Raw genomic sequence first — 15,551 nt, forward strand, 5'->3', positions numbered from 1 at the left:
TACGCAGAGGTCTTGGGATATGAAAAAGTGAAGACTCTACTTAAAATAATTACTGTGTGATGCTCGTGTCATTATTGGCAAAATCGGATAGAACTCTATATATATTTACCTCTATGAGACCCTTCAGACACCCAGAGTTGTGCAACAGAAGGATGTTTGTGTATGGAAACATTCTCTTGCAGCATTGCCAAAGAAAGGCGACTGACTCGCTCGTGACCTCCGTGAACTTGGAAGCATCCGTCATAATGACTCCGTTTGCAGTTCACTTTGTCGGTGAGGTTACATTAAGAGAGCATCACAAGGGCGATGTATAAGGGTCTGATGACAAAATAAATATAGGTGGAATGACTGTGCATGTGAACTTTCCAAGAATGCAGCGATCACACGGTTCCTCCCTTGGCTCTCCCTTTTTAGCACTCTGACAGGAAACGAGCTGTCGCCTGCATCGTGGCGAGCGGGTGGACCAGGTCTCAGTCGGTACAGCGACACTTTATGGAGACCGAAAAGGACGAGGAATGAGAAGGGGTAAAGATGGAAAAAGTAAAACCAGATGTGGATGATGTTGGGGCGAAAAGGAACCCTACGAACTCTCCACCAAAACCAAAAACATGATGCAGCAGATTCCAAATCAATCAAGCAGACACTAAAGCATGTCGCCCTCTTCAGAATCCCCCTTAAACCCTCAACAAGGACCCAGATCTCTTCTCTTGCATCCTTGTCCTGGGACCCTCGCACTGGATATGGATAAACTTATCAATAGATGTCATGTGTATAGAATGAACATAATAAAAATTACAACATGGTCCATCCCTTGGACAGAAATGATACACATGAGAGCAGTAGAAGCACCAATAACGGCAGAAGAAAAAACAGAAAAATGATTACTACTACTTAAAACAGCAGCAGTGGGTACAATAGAAAGATAAGAATAGTATTAGTGGGTGTCGGGCACAAACATGGTCCAGTTAGAACCACGATCCATGGAAACCTGCGAGGCGAGAAAGCATAACGACTCCGGGGAAGAACTTAGAGGCTAAATGTAAGAGGGAGGTGTTATAGGGGCATCAGTGACAGATGATAATAATGGTGGAAACAGGTGCCTTGTGGAGACGTCTTCTTACTTTAAAGTTACCGTGGGGAACTTGGAGCTGGATGTGAAACGGTTTCAATTGAATTCTGATGCCTTTATATGACCTATATTAGTAAATATTTCACACAGTCCAAAAAAATAAAACCCCTTCAGGGTCGTCTCGGTGTGACACAGCTCATCTCCTCATGCTGATCCTGGAACCTCCCAGGTGTTTTCCATCAGTTACTAAGTATGTGTGGTGTCAGTGATACTCACCTCCAAACACTCCTACCTACCAAACTAAAAGACTTTTTCTTTGATAACGATGAACTGAGAATTCGTCCCATATCCAACAACTGGCCATCCAGCACGATTATGCAACACCCGGCTGGATGTTTTGAAAGTTCACAGTTCAAAAACTTGACTTTAGGGAGAGCTGTTGGGCACTATAACAAAGAGATGAATCAAACATCAGTCACCATCAGTGTCAGACTCCTCGCTATCCACACATTTTCGTTCCACGCTGCTCTCAGCCTGTGTCGATTTGTCTCTGTATGTCTGGGAGCGACTACTTGACATGCTGGGACAAAGGGACTACTTTTCTGCTGAGCGTCTGGACCGTGAGGTCTTTGTTGGTAACGACCAACATCAGGTTCAATACTAAAGGATTCATCAAGTTAAGTGGTCATCCATCCCTGTCCCTGCCTCATCTGTCACCAGGGGAAATTATACTTAATGAGCGGTTATATGTGGCGGGAGGGTCTTTAGCAAACACAGCAAGGGATACAAAGTGGGTGCATCGCTGTGGGAGCTTTATGCCTCATCCATACACAGATCTGGCAGCTTGTTCCTTGTCACTTCCTGAAGTCTTTTATAATTTAATCACTGGTTGATTCTTTTGTCTGGCTCAATAAATCCCAAGGAGCTGTCATTTATACAAACTAAAACAATGAATGAGATGTTGTTGAAGGAACTACACAGCTAGAGGTGGGGGTTTCAGGGCAACCAGGGTTGGCACATCAGAGACACAGTCTGAGAAGAGGAGTCTGAGACAAGTCTGTGCAGTTTTGAGCATGAGTCAAAGCACATCAAGGTAGGCTAGCACGTCATGGGGGGGCTCATCGGCCTGAAAACAGTTGTATGATGTCTTTTGTGGGTCTGCAGGAACGTCTTGAGTCTGATCTCATCATGACGCCATCGGAAACCCTGCGATACAAACCTTTTGAGATTGACAGACGTGGGCAGGAAGGATGTGAGGGGGTCGGATGCAATTGGTTGCACCTTGGGAAATGTAGGACATCAAATTAAATGGACTGACGCTTGTGTAAATTCCAACAACGCAAAATAAATTTGTAATCTTTTGACTCTCCAACACTTCAGTTTAACCACTTCAATCCAAAATGATGCTCAACGACGTCACACAAGCCACAACGAGTACTCTACTTTTCGCAACACTTTTGTCCTATTTATCTGTTCACAAACAGCTTCCTGTCATCAGTGGTAGAAGTCGACTTCAGTTAGAACTGAGCGTGGGTGTGTAGGTGTGTGTATGTGTGTGTGTGTTGGACAGGCAAATGTTAAGATAATAACAGGTTCAATTAAAGTCTAATTATTTTGTATTCCTATTCATTAAAGACCTTCTCTTCTGGTTGCTCTTTGCCTCTTTATCTTCTTGCGTATTATAAACAAAGACATCACTCTAAAGCCATTAGCTTAATTGCTTTACAGGTTTATAATCTTTTACCATTTATTTAATCTCCAAGTCTTCCGTTTCTGAGTAATAACTCCAAATCTGCAAAGTCTTGAAAGAGGAATAACACAAAGCGATGATATTTGACCTGCAATCGTGCATTTGTTCTCCCAAATCATGTAAAGTTATCAATTCAGCAGTGAGACATATAGCTAGAAAAATAAATATTAAACAGAGTAGCAAGGAAATGAGGCAAACAGTAGTTCTTGACATCTGAGTTCTCTTAATGTAGATCACTGATCGAATCATTGCTAATGTTTGAGAAACTATTAAATATTTTATCTATTTGACGTAGTACTCTTTCCTGATCAGCTGCTTCTTCCTTCATGGTTGTACTTTGTCTTTTGTTGCTCCTTCAGACACAAACTAATTAGAAAATTCAATGAAGTATCATTACAACAGATTACTTTTACTTCAACATCACCTCATAAAAATGTTGTTTTCCGTCATTTCACATTGTACGTACAACTATGCCAACAACTCTTCAGCTCCATATCAAACTCTTTTATTCTGCTGGGCTTAAACGCAGTCCAGAGGGTCATTTAGGCCTTCAACAAAACAGGATTAATTCCCTTTTAGAAAACAGGAGGCTCGCATGGTTTTCAAACAGGTCCACCAGGTGGCAGAGTATGGAAAATTAAGTAACAAAAGACGAAATTAAAATCCTTAAACCACATCTCGTGGGTTTCCTCAGCAGACGGATTGGGTTTATTCATTGTTATCTTGTGACCACAGGATGAAATTGCAATCAAGTAGTTGTAGATGTGGTGGGGATGGTGAACCCTCCGTCTGGCAGAAAGCATCAAAGACACCACACAGTCTAAGTGTCTTGTTGCTATACTGCTGACTATAGGCATAGTTTGGTGTCCTGTGAAATCCAAAAGTTTTCAGTGCCCTTACCTAAGGCAATGACCTGGGAGTGGATGTGTGGATGTGTGGCAGTGTGTACAAAAGAACAGAACTCAAACACAGACCAACTGTGTCAAGCCAGTGACACAAAGGATCTTCCTCCCCGAGACAAGGCCGCCGAATGAAGGAATGTTTAAGGGCACACACACCAGCTCAGGTGTGGCTCATACAGCTGATGACCCTCCAATCAGCCCCCGCAACAGACAACTACATGCACAGCAACACCTCATGTATGAGAGGTGGAGGGTCGTCATAAAGGTCAAGAATGAACCTTCGAGCTTGAGATTCTTCAAGGTCCTGTACAAGGAGAGTGTGTGGTTGTGTAACATTCTTATTTAACATTTTCTAACAGCACCAAACCTCTTGGTTGCAACTTGGCCGTTTATTAAAGTCAGGGGTTGTGAAATCGTGGTCAGAGATGATGCAGGTAAGAGCGAAGGGAAGGATGTGTTGGTGAAATGTTTCATATGCAATGATCTGTTCATGAGGCTGGACATTGCGTAAGTGAAAAGGACAATTTGTTTTGCAAGCCATGTACATCATGTGCTCGTTTCGACCTCTTGTGCAAAATACACTGCAGCAGAAATTCAATATTTAGAAAGCTTTATTAAGTTAACAAATGATGTCTTTTGTTTTTGAAATGTAAAAACACGTCTAGAATCTATTTGATAATTTACATATCCAAATATAGGTTATCATTATGTAATTAATTGGCATGCTTTTTAATACAAAAGAGACATAAAATATACAAACAGATGATTGGTACACTGCTTTGAATAGAAAAACAAGCAAACACAAGTAAGAATGTTTTCTGGGTGACGGTTTTATTTGTGAACAGTCCTTTCTTCTCCAATGGCATGCTAGCTCTGTGAGGCTATATACTTAGGAATAGTGGTGCTTTGAGCTAAATGCACCATCTTACTTTAGCGTGTTAGCATGCTCGATTATTACCACTAGACACAAAGTACAGCTGAGGCTGATGGGAACGTCGCTAAATGCGCTACAGGTATTTGGTCATGAACATTAATGTGTACACCAAATTTCACGCCAATCAATCCGATAGTTGCCGAGGCATTTCACTCAAAAACCACAAATGGCAACCTCGTGGTGGCGCTCCGGCAAAAGTCTGGATCACCGAAGCCTTTGGGATTCATCCTCTGGGGAACATGAATGCGTGTACAAAATAAGTGCCAGATCTATTTAATAGATGTTTTTTTTTTTTTTATACGTCATTGGATAAGTGAAAACTTTGACCCTCTGGTGGTGAAGTCATTATGATTCATCCTCCAGGGACCATGAGTCTGTGTTGAATCATTTAATTAAGAAAAATAGTCCAGGGAAGACAGCTTGAGTTTGGAGCTTAAGCGCTACTCTTTCTGCTGAACACCGGTCAGAGTCTTGAGTTCAGGCTCGTCGCCCTCTTTGCCCGCCACACTGCTGCTCCGGTTCTTGCTCTTGCCTTTGAATGGCCTCCCCAGTTTGGTCGACAGCGTGTTCAGGACGGAGCTCTCGTCCGCCGTGGAGCGGCTGCTGCGGGTGAAGATGGACGTGCTCCGGCTCTCCGAGTTGGTGTCCTCGAAGAGCTTGCCCATGAAGCTGAGGCCGGCCTGGCGGATGTGGGAGCTGCCAGCGAACACGTAGAGAATGGGGTTGACAGAGCTGCTGAAGTACGCAAAGGCCGTGACGTTGGGACGGGCTTTAAGGGCCGCAGTGATCACTGACTGGCTGCCCTGCAACAGACCCACCACCTGGAGGATGGAGAGGGAGGTTAGAAGACAGTTCAAAGCTCAAAGAAATAAAGGTCCCACCACACGTTATTGTAGCATTTCACCTAAAAAACACCACATTATCTGAATAGTTGCACATGTTTGCACATCTAATCAATCCTTTTTTATCACCTCTATGATGTTGACGATGTGATAGGGCAGCCAGAATACTGTGAAGGCACAGATGATCAGCAGGATGAGGCGGCTGCCTTGTGCTCTGCGCTGGAACTTGGCGCTTTTCAGACGGCAGATGACGGAGGAGTAGCAGGTGTTGATGAGGGAGAAAGGCAACAGGCAGCCCATGATGGTCTCAAAGAGGTACTGGAAGACCCGGTGGCCCACGCTGTCCCAATGGTACGGCATACAATACGTGAGGTTGTTTGGCTTTCTCAGATTACTTCAGTGGAGGAGGAAGAAACACACGAATAGAAAGTGAATGTGAGTGAATGTAGATGTACTGAGTTCAGTCAGATCTATGACAAAATATGATTATTAGTGAATTTGTTAGCCCAAACTTATAGCAGAGCTATCAGTATAGTTTGCATCCTTTTCATTTGCAAACTCCACCTATAATAGCAGAACAGCCTCAATTAAATTTGACCTGGAAGTAAAGTGTAATCTTGTTCGACCACACCTACATCAGTTTGCTCACTCAGCTTTCGCATTTGTGTCGAAGAGCTTAGCAATGAAGAGGGTAAAATCACAACAGACAGATATGGGCATGTTCTACTGAAGCCTGTTGTCCCAAAGTGTTGGCAACTCTTCACATTTGCAAGAGCCCGACCGAATAGTGTTCTTGTTCATGAACTTCCTTTTTCAGGCTGTTTGTCTGCTAAACGACATCACACCTTTGTTTTCTGATGCCTCCTGTTGTTGCCCTGTCATCTTTTTCAGCTGTAACACTGTAAATATCTTATCTTATCGTCTATGATCCATAAAGATCTGAATTGTCGGTAAATATCTCCAAAGGACACCTAAGTTAACACTTTAAATGACAGCTTTAACACAAAATAAAGAGAGGCAATTATTGTAAAAGTTTTTGACTTCAGTTCCCCTCTCCTTTGCAGCAGCCATGAAAACATCAGCATAACAGACCCAGAAAGGACTTTTTCGCCTCACCTGCGATAGAAAGGCATCGGCAGTGACAGGAGGAACGCCAGCACCCAGACCACCAGCAGCAGAGCCAGCAGGGAGTGCTTGGTTCTCATTCTCTGCGACAGGAAGGGCTTGGTCACGGCCAGCCAGCGGTCCATGCTCATCAGGCAGATGAGGTAGATGGACACGTACATGTTCACACTTGACAGGTAATGCACCAGCTTGCACGCCGCCGAGCCAAACTCCCAGCCGCGTCCTCCAGCCAGGTAGCGCAGGAACAGGGGGGCGCTGAGCAGCACGGAGGCGTCCGCCAGAGCCAGATTCAGCACCAACAAGCAGGTCACCGAGCGCTTCTTCACCCAGCAGAGCACCGACCACACCACAAACAGGTTCCCGGGGAAGCCCAGCACAAACGCCAGGGTCAGGATGGCGATGCCGACCTGGGCACCGATGGACAGAGGAGGGGAGGCCGACTGGGCGGAGATGGTGATATTGGATGCCATCAGGAAAGCCTCTGAAGAAATATCAGTTTGGCTTCGACAACTGTGAAACTGACACAACTTTTCAACGGACAAAAAGAGGCAGGAAACAGGATATGTTGAATTAAGGTGTTTGAGGTGTGAATGTGTGTCAATGCTGCGAAATATTGCACAATACATTTTCTCATCTGTGACAGTATCTCAAAACAAGATGTTTCTGGAATGTGGGTGGAAAGTGGTAATCATAATAAGAGGGGTGAAAGGCCATGAGCTGCCTCTTCGCAGATATTAGGGTTTTATTAAGTGTGCTGAAAGACAGATTATATTCAATTTATTGCATGTTGTGCTTTTTTTTGCCATTTTCAGCTCCAATAAGTCCAAGAAAAAAGGGGAAAGCAGATGCATTTTCTTTCTTTATTTTTTAAGGTCTCATCAGAACTTGCTGAAATGCTCAAATTAAAAACATCCCATGTTTCTTAAAACCAGCCAGCACCTCGTTGCATGTTCTCTGGCTGTCCAAATAAACCAGAGAATGCTTTGATCTTATGAAGGAGCACAACACATGTTGAATAAATCTGGTCAGTTATTAAAACTTATGTAATAGTTCTGTTTCACACAATGACTAAGAAGTGGAAAAGACTGAAGAGCACGCACACAAGTGCAAACTTTTTTAAACACCATCAAACTCATCTAATCTCTAAACACACGTTCCACAGGAAGCTGCAGTCGTTGTGTTACAAAACAAAATATAATTCACAAATGAAATCTTCATTTTTTACATTTTATAAAAATTCAGGAATCCAACTGCTGAAATGTAAATGTTTTTGTCAAACTCTGTGATCTCCAGATGGAACTTTGGAAATTATACACGTTTTGCTTTTAGGATGTTTTAATAAATTTACATACTGACCTTTAACTGCTGATCTCTTTTTTTTTAAGGCGACAACAGTAACTCCACTCCGAAAAGGTTACCAGTGTCCATTCATTTTGCAGCTTGCCTGATCTACTGTCGACTCCGGGGCTTCCCTCTTTGCTTTGAGGACTGGGTGTGGAGATTAATACAAATAAAAGTACATGTCTTGAGTAAGAGGGTTCATGTTAGGGGAAACCCAATGACCACAGGAAGCCAGCTGTAGCTCACTTGGTTGCGACGTCGCCGTTGTTCCTCTTACACATTTCATTGTATTATTGCAGATCAGTGCACTGAATACTGATATTTTATGGAAAAAAATGTTGACACTGCACCAAAATACAGCTTATTGGCAAAGACATTTGGTATTGCATCAAGGAAGAGAACATTGTGTGTATGATAGAGAGCCACACAGTGTTGTGAAACTGATGGTATCATTTTTGGGAGGAGCACAGGAGAGCGTATGAATAAGTGAGGGGGGGGTATTCCTGTAAACTGTCAGGATCTTGTTGATACACGAGTGTTGCATCTTATCTCTGTTGTCTGTCTGCCCGCTTGCACCAGACTTCAGATTTGCAGCGTATTCCTCATTCCACATGACACGAATTGCATAACAAAGTTGGAACATGTCTCAGAGTCTGAGGAAAAAAAAAAAGAAGCTTCACTTCATTTTGTATATTTCCATATTTCATCTTTTTTACTGAGCATGCTCACAGTAAGATATCAAAACATGCCAGTTTAGGGTCTTCTCTTCAAAGCTGCACTAATCAATATTTTCGTATCGACGATAAATCAAATGACAAACCGTCATCGTGACAAAACCGTCATCCAACTCTGCAGTTCCCATCAGCTCTACGCAGAGCTGAAAGGAGAGTGAATATTGGATTTACATTCATCAGGTGGCCAGACACACGAGTCCAAATGAATGCAAATAATGCTCTCTGTTTGTCACCAACACGTTCACCGTATCAACTTTATATGGCCATGGTATGGCGAAATTGTTTTTACAGCTTGATCCACTGCCCTCGTGTGGCCAAAAAACATGATTCATGCAGCTTTTAAAACAAACCAACAGATGTGAGAGAGAAGCAAAGCAAACATATCAGTGCGAATATTATTAAAAAAAGTCAAGTGCCTCCGTCGAACCCGCGCTCTCAATTTGTACTCGTCACTGAGGTATATCAATTTTCACTTTTCATTTCAGTGCTTTAGTCAGGCAAGTTGACAAATAAAACATTGCATTAACAAAATGACAGAGAAAAATCTTGCAAAAAAAGATTCATAAGGCACCGCCTGGGTCCTGGATAATACTCCACAGTTCTTCCGTATGAAATAGTTCAGAGCGGAGCAAGCAAATTAATATTGCCAATTTAGGATGCATCAGGCTGCCAGCTGTTCCAGGATCAGTATGTCCAGTGACATCCCTTTCAAACTTTATGTCATTCGGAAGAAGGATTTACGTTTTCTTGATTGGCGGGAACCAGCCATGCACGTTGAACCCAGATGACGTTTTTGCCACTGGACGGCGATTTAAAGGCCTCAGTGGCTTAATTTGACCCCCCTGGGGGAACAACACCAGCTTCCAGCCTGCAGAATCTTGTGTCCTCTACTTACCATTCTTCACTGGTTTGGTATTAGAGTTCGAGTTGGCAACAGAGTCTTGATCTTTGTCCTTTAGCATGACGGCATCTGCGTCTTTGTCTTTGTCGCGGCTGTTCTGGCTGTGCTGCCGGCTCTTCCTGGTAGCCGAGTCCAGCCCCGTGCCCTCGAACAAGCGAGCCATGAACGCCAGCCCTTCTCGCCGGATGTACGACTTTCCTGCGAAGAAGTAGAGCACTGGGTTGGCACAGCTGCTGATGAAGGCTATGGCCGAGGTGACAGGTCGGCTATGGTGCCATATTTTATCCAGGCTGCGGGTGGAGAAAGGAGGAGAGCATTTAATTAGAGACAAATGACTGACTTTGATTTTCATCAGAATGTCAATAAAAGGGTCACAGACTATATGCATAATGTACCACTTGTAAAAGTAGCAATGCCACAGGGTACAAATATTGTATTATAAGTAGGCCACGCTATAGTGGTTCCCACCTGCTCCCAGTATGCTAAGCTAAGGTAATCGCCTCCGGGCCCTTGCTGCAAACTTAACGCACACACCCAAGAGTGGTGTCAATCTTCAAGTCTAACGCTCAAAGATAAATACAAAGGTTCCAAAATATTGCATTGCAAGTGATGCATCAAATGGCTCAATTTGAGTCTGAAACAACTCCCAGCTGTACACCATGTAACGCATGATAACACGGATAGTTGGTTTGTGTTTGATTTTTTAACATTAGCTTTATTAAATAAGAGGAACGCAAGTTGTTGTGTCATCACTTACATTTTTTTTACTGAATTTCCTTCTGGATATAGAGCCGACGTAACCTGAGGACAATGAAAAGAATGATCAGTGAATAACTGTGAAAACGTGATGCTATTTAAACCTGGACACACGTTGAATACATTTAAAGACTGAAGAAGGATGTATGACATACTTGCACCATGTTGATGAGGTGGTAGGGCAACCAAAAGAGGCAGAAGGTCAACACGATGGCCAGGATGAGCTTCTCGCTACGAATGCGACGGCGGAACTTGGTCTGTCGGAGCCGCCGTAAGATGCAGATGTAGCTGACTACAATGACCACGTATGGAATCAAAAACCCGATCACAAGCTCCAGCATGTACTGGAGGACCACCTGTGCATGGAAGATAAGATGAGACAATAAAATGTAACATTCGAACATTCTGCTTTACATTAAATTGCATGCTGGCTACCAGCTAAACATCCAGAGATGCCAAAGGGATTGAAATCTTTTAATATTGCAAAGCTCAACTCTCTGCTTTAAGAGACACGATAAGTTGATTTAGGGAGTTTATTACATTTTTTTTGTTTGCTTCAGTTACAAGGGCTTGGAAGCTTTTCTCTGTTGCATGTAGAATCAGTTTTATTGAGGTAGAGTCAGAGATAACAGGTAACAGGTTCATATTTTAGCTCAATTTCATGGCATGTCGTGAAATACAATCTATTGGTTTTGTGAATACGTTGTCGTTCAGGACAAAAACTATGACAATGGAAAGTCAACTAGGAATCTTTTTTCGTGGTGGGCACACAAATCCAATGCATCCATGTGACAACAGTCAGAGCTATGATGTAGAAGTAAATATTGAGAAAGACCACTGTTGGTGAGTGGGAGGGGAGGCGGATGGCTCCAACCAACACAGGACTTTCAACCACAAGACCAGAGTTGGTTTTGTTGGTTATTTAAAGCCCATCCATGTTTTTTGCTAACTTTTGCTCTGTAAAGTAATGTCCGAAAGAAAGGGGGTTTTGAAAAAACAATGTGTGTCCCTGTACACGAGACCAATAGATTGCTTGTTGTGACTATTTCACGAACTGAAGTGAGACTGTGTTGCATATTTGGATGACCCCATAAAGAGTACTCCAATTTAGCTTTGTACCCTTATAACATTGTCAGTCAGTGACAACAACGGCAAAACCTTGTATCTACAATGGAGATTAGCTTAGTTTAGCAAAGAAGTGTATATTTATCTTGCCTGTTTGACTCATTCACAGGCTAGAGGTTCCAGTCTTAATGCTAAGCTAACCCAATCATCGCATGGCTCTAGCTTCATATTTTGTGTACAGACATGGTATGTATCTTCTCCTTTAACTCTCGGCAAGAAGGAAGAAAAGCGTATTTCCTGATCCTTGAAATGCCACCAGTTTCGGGCGACCGTTCTAACAGCATCTGAAAGCATCCTTTGCACATTTAGAGGATTGTGCAGCCTTGGTTATTGATAATATGAAGATGATCAGGTTTTCCTTCACTTACATCGCTGGTGGGGTGAACATGGGCCGGTTCACACACGTTAGTCCCATTCTTCACATCTCTGAAGATCACAGCAGGAATGGAGGCGACCATCACCATCACCCACAGCACCGCCAGCACACGCAACACTGTCTTGCGGCCGGTGATGATGCTGACCCGCTGCGGCCACAGCACTGCCACCAGCCTGTAGATGCTCATCAGCATGATGAGCTGGATGGACGCGTACATGTTGACCAAACAAAGGTAGAAGAGGATCTTGCACATCGCCCTCCCAAACACCCACTTCTTCAAAATCAGGTAGACGACAAAGAACGGGGTGAGGGCCATCAGAGAGCCGTCAGCGATAGCCAGGTTGAGGATGAGGAGGGTGGTGACCGAATGCCGTCGGGCACGTGCCAGGACGCTCCAGATGATGAAGAGGTTGCCAGGGAAGCCCAAGAGAAAGACAAGGCTCAGGATGAGGGCGCCCGTATTGGTGCCAGCGTTGCTATTCGTGTGTGTTGAATTGTGAGTCGGGTCCATTTTGTTACCTGTCAAAGAGAGAATATTGGTGAATGTTTTTTCCTTACGACATTTATTTTTACCTTTTAAGTAAAAATACAGAAAATATAACAATATTAGCGATTGTTTTTACTCTTGTTTTTTTGCTGTTAACAGACGATATCAATGCTAACAAAGCAAACCACAAAAGGGTGCTTTAACAAAAAGGAATGATCACTATGTTACAGTGTTTCCAGGGCCGTTTACCAAACACCGTATCATATTTCATACTCTGCACTAACATGCCAGATTACAAAAGGTACTTCAACAAATTTGATTAGTCATATTTTGTGACTAATAAAAGTCTTACTTCTAAATTCTACACCATGTTTTTTCTGGCACAGGCCTCAATTTGACGAGACAACTATGTATTTCTGACAGAAAGTGTGGGAGTGTGTGGCGCAAGTGTAACAGGTTTTAACAGTGCTTCTTAATTCCTGAACAACGAGACCAGACATGAGCGGAGCATAATACGGAGCATAATAACTCCCGTTAATGCAACTTCATCATGTTTGTTTCTAAAACAGCTACATGCTACAATGCCCAGCTGTCTGAGGAAATGAGTTGGTAGTATTTAGAAAATGAAAGTATGTATATGTGAGACATTTTTGAACAGCTATCACTGCAACAGATTTACAAGTTGCTTGTGGTCTTTTTAGAGGACTTGTTAATAACAATAACAGCAATACAAATATCCCCAGTCTGATTCTTTAAGAGATTCATAAACTAGCAGTACTTTAAAATATGCATGAATAACTGGAAGCCAATACAAATCTTTAATAAGAGGAGTAATGTGCTCAGCTCAGAAATCTGGGTTAGCTCTCAGCAGTCAATCACTACGCATTATACAGTTTGTGCAACAGATAAATTGTATTTATCTTGTAGGCTCCTACCAGGAAACCTATGCATGGACTATAGCCATGTTACTGGAAAAAGGGTTTCAGATGACATGTCATCACTTGTTGGACATATCTTGACTATTAGTTTAAGAGCGCACCCTTTAGGCTGACACTCACCGATGCAGCGTCAGCGTGTGCACACGTTCAATGATTCACACCCACATCTGCTAACCGCACTTCTTTGATATTTCTTTTCAACTTGTGCAGTGATTATGGATTAGTACAGAGTAAATCAGTGTGTAGTTGGCTGTGGTGGTAAGTGAGTGCACACCAAGTGATTTACAGATACAAATACAGCAGAGATGGAATGATTGCGTCTTGACCAGCAGACGATTTGTTGAGTTTTGATGCTGCCCCTATAGCCCATATGTGGGTCACATGTTTGGGGTGGGACCTTAGGTCTCTTCTTTCTTTAGAATTTAGAAAAACATTTCCAAATGAAAAAAGTAAGGTCATTATTCATACTTTTACATAATTAGCACTTAGGCAGGTGTGTTTTGAGGGTTTTCTTTTGGTTTTTCTTTGGTTTTACAACACACCATTTGAAGTAAAAGTCACTGTGAGGAACTTGTAACTGGTTATGAAACAGTCGCAACTTAATACTGAAGCCTCTATTGTAAGACCTTCATAAGTAAACAAGACCATCAGCATCCATAAAGAAATGTTATTGGTAATGCTTGTCATCGGTGCCATCGGGTTTGATTCAGCATGAAAACAGATGAGGTCATGCTGGTTCACCGGGAATTCAAGGGCTCAGAGGAGAGCTCAGCGGCTCCTCGTACGTCCAGGAGCAGAGCTCCGCCGGTCCCCACTAAAAAAGCCAACACACGACACCTCGCTGCTTGAAGCCCATGCTATATTGCTGGGCTCGTTTGAGGGGGAAAGGGTGGCACGGAAGAACCAGAAACAGGACTTAGAGGGGCAGACTGTCAGACCCATGTTGCAATAAAATGAGAGGTTTAAAGGGACTCTGGTGCTCAGAAACACTTCTACTTTTGTGCACAGGGACCGCCAAAATCAACACAAAATTAAAGTTCTATTAATAAATAAGCCACATTTAAGCTTTAGAGAAAAACAAAACACAATACAATTTGATCGTGAAATCCACCTAATAGTTAAATTAGCAAATAATAAAGTGCTGTATCCAAAAATAAAAAAGCAAGCATGATAATAATAATACAATTGCCTCAACTCCTCTGTCTAATACAGTAATAATTGTGGTGAGCTGAAGATTATATGTGGCCATTTTTTACAGAAAGATTAACAAATATACATTGACATTGCCAGGAAATCATAAGTAAAAGTTTAGATTGTTCTTGAAATATATAGGATTTTTATGCTGGTTATGAACAGGTATTCATTTATAGTTTTCTTCTTCTAACGCAGATGCACTTGGAATATTTCAAAAGAAATACCCTTAGATAAAATCACTTTCTCCAACTTTCAGAGGAACAGAGAGACAAACAGAAAACACCACATGACAGTGTTTTCAGAATCATATTACGCAACGGCCCCAAAATCAGAAACCAGCTTTAACCAACTATTTAGTGTCACTGTCGTGTTGAGTCTTTCAGTTGCCGTTCTCCGTTCATTCCTTTTGTTTTCTTACAATACAGGCATTCAAAGTTTGAGCTCTTTGCTTTTTTATTATCATGTGTACAAACAGAGCTCCCTGCGGTGACCACAACACAGACTATAAAACCTGACTGACTCAAAAGGTGCGTTTGTGTGTATTGTGTGACTCATGCACATGCTTTCTAAAACTCACCTGATTTGCCTACAAAGAAAGCATACATAAATTGTTCATATTATAATCAAATCACAACTGCCAGCTGAACCTGACAATGTCACAAAAACACAGCAACAAACTGCGGAACAAAAACTCCTGTAATCCCTTAGAAAGAAACCAGGAGTTCCTAATTTCTCCTCCAACAGCAACATTAACTACAGTTGTTGGCATGGATTTGTTGGCAGTTGCAACCGCAGTGTTGTTGCTGACAGAAACCGACACAGACTCATGAATGAGAGCCAGGAAGACAAACTCACCTCAAGTCATCGACTGTAAATCCCGACACCAACACCAACGTCTGGGAAAGAAGTCTGACTGGTGTTAATGTTGAGTTTTCTTCCTTTTCTTTTAAACCTGTCCTCTCCCCGAGTTTCCCTCCAACCTCTGTTTCTCTCTGTGATTGATTTGTCATGCTTGCTGCAACATGTAGTGAGAGGGGAAGGTGTGTCCCCATTACATGGTCTGTCTCTGCCCTGGCA

General features: G+C 42.6%; 2 protein-coding genes across 3 annotated transcripts; both read right to left on the reverse strand.

The window, feature by feature from the left end:
- Positions 1-4,314: 4,314 nt before the first annotated feature.
- On the reverse strand, positions 4,315-8,208 carry ltb4r (leukotriene B4 receptor). Of its 2 annotated transcripts, XM_031851166.1 has the most exons (4): positions 7,979-8,208; positions 6,614-7,149; positions 5,627-5,891; positions 4,315-5,476 (listed from the first exon to the last, which is right to left on the reverse strand). In XM_031851166.1, exons 2-4 carry the CDS (start codon positions 7,090-7,092, stop codon positions 5,096-5,098), a joined length of 1,125 nt encoding a protein of 374 aa, XP_031707026.1. In that variant the 5' UTR covers positions 7,093-7,149; positions 7,979-8,208; the 3' UTR covers positions 4,315-5,095. The 2 variants fall into 2 exon arrangements, with proteins under 2 accessions (XP_031707026.1, XP_031707024.1); XM_031851164.1 differs by having other exon boundaries at positions 6,614-8,208.
- Positions 8,209-8,468: 260 nt separating this feature from the next.
- Positions 8,469-15,410, reverse strand: ltb4r2a (leukotriene B4 receptor 2a). Its single transcript, XM_031851322.1, has 5 exons — positions 15,330-15,410; positions 11,848-12,374; positions 10,510-10,710; positions 10,356-10,399; positions 8,469-9,888 (listed from the first exon to the last, which is right to left on the reverse strand). Exons 2-5 carry the CDS (start codon positions 12,364-12,366, stop codon positions 9,585-9,587), a joined length of 1,068 nt encoding a protein of 355 aa, XP_031707182.1. The 5' UTR covers positions 12,367-12,374; positions 15,330-15,410; the 3' UTR covers positions 8,469-9,584.
- Positions 15,411-15,551: the final 141 nt, after the last annotated feature.

This window comes from Anarrhichthys ocellatus, unplaced genomic scaffold (genome assembly GCF_004355925.1).
Source record: "Anarrhichthys ocellatus isolate YVR2014 unplaced genomic scaffold, GSC_Weel_1.0 scaffold11, whole genome shotgun sequence".
In the NCBI taxonomy this organism is placed as follows: domain Eukaryota; kingdom Metazoa; phylum Chordata; class Actinopteri; order Perciformes; family Anarhichadidae; genus Anarrhichthys; species Anarrhichthys ocellatus.

What these genes read in the sequence shown, in the direction of transcription:
- ltb4r (XM_031851164.1), bottom strand. Translation starts at nt 7,248, where the DNA reads ATGTATTGTGCAATATTTCGCAGCATTGACACACATTCACACCTCAAA. An exon ending in CCGATGCCTTTCTATCGCAG is followed by an intron (nt 5,892 to 6,613) that starts GTGAGGCGAAAA and finishes CCTCCACTGAAG; the next exon opens with TAATCTGAGAAAGCCAAACA. An exon ending in ACATCGTCAACATCATAGAG is followed by an intron (nt 5,477 to 5,626) that starts GTGATAAAAAAG and finishes TCCATCCTCCAG; the next exon opens with GTGGTGGGTCTGTTGCAGGG.
- ltb4r2a (XM_031851322.1), bottom strand. Translation starts at nt 12,366, where the DNA reads ATGGACCCGACTCACAATTCAACACACACGAATAGCAACGCTGGCACC. An exon ending in ACCTCATCAACATGGTGCAA is followed by an intron (nt 10,400 to 10,509) that starts GTATGTCATACA and finishes CATTGTCCTCAG; the next exon opens with GTTACGTCGGCTCTATATCC. An exon ending in GGAAATTCAGTAAAAAAAAT is followed by an intron (nt 9,889 to 10,355) that starts GTAAGTGATGAC and finishes CTCCACCCGCAG; the next exon opens with CCTGGATAAAATATGGCACC.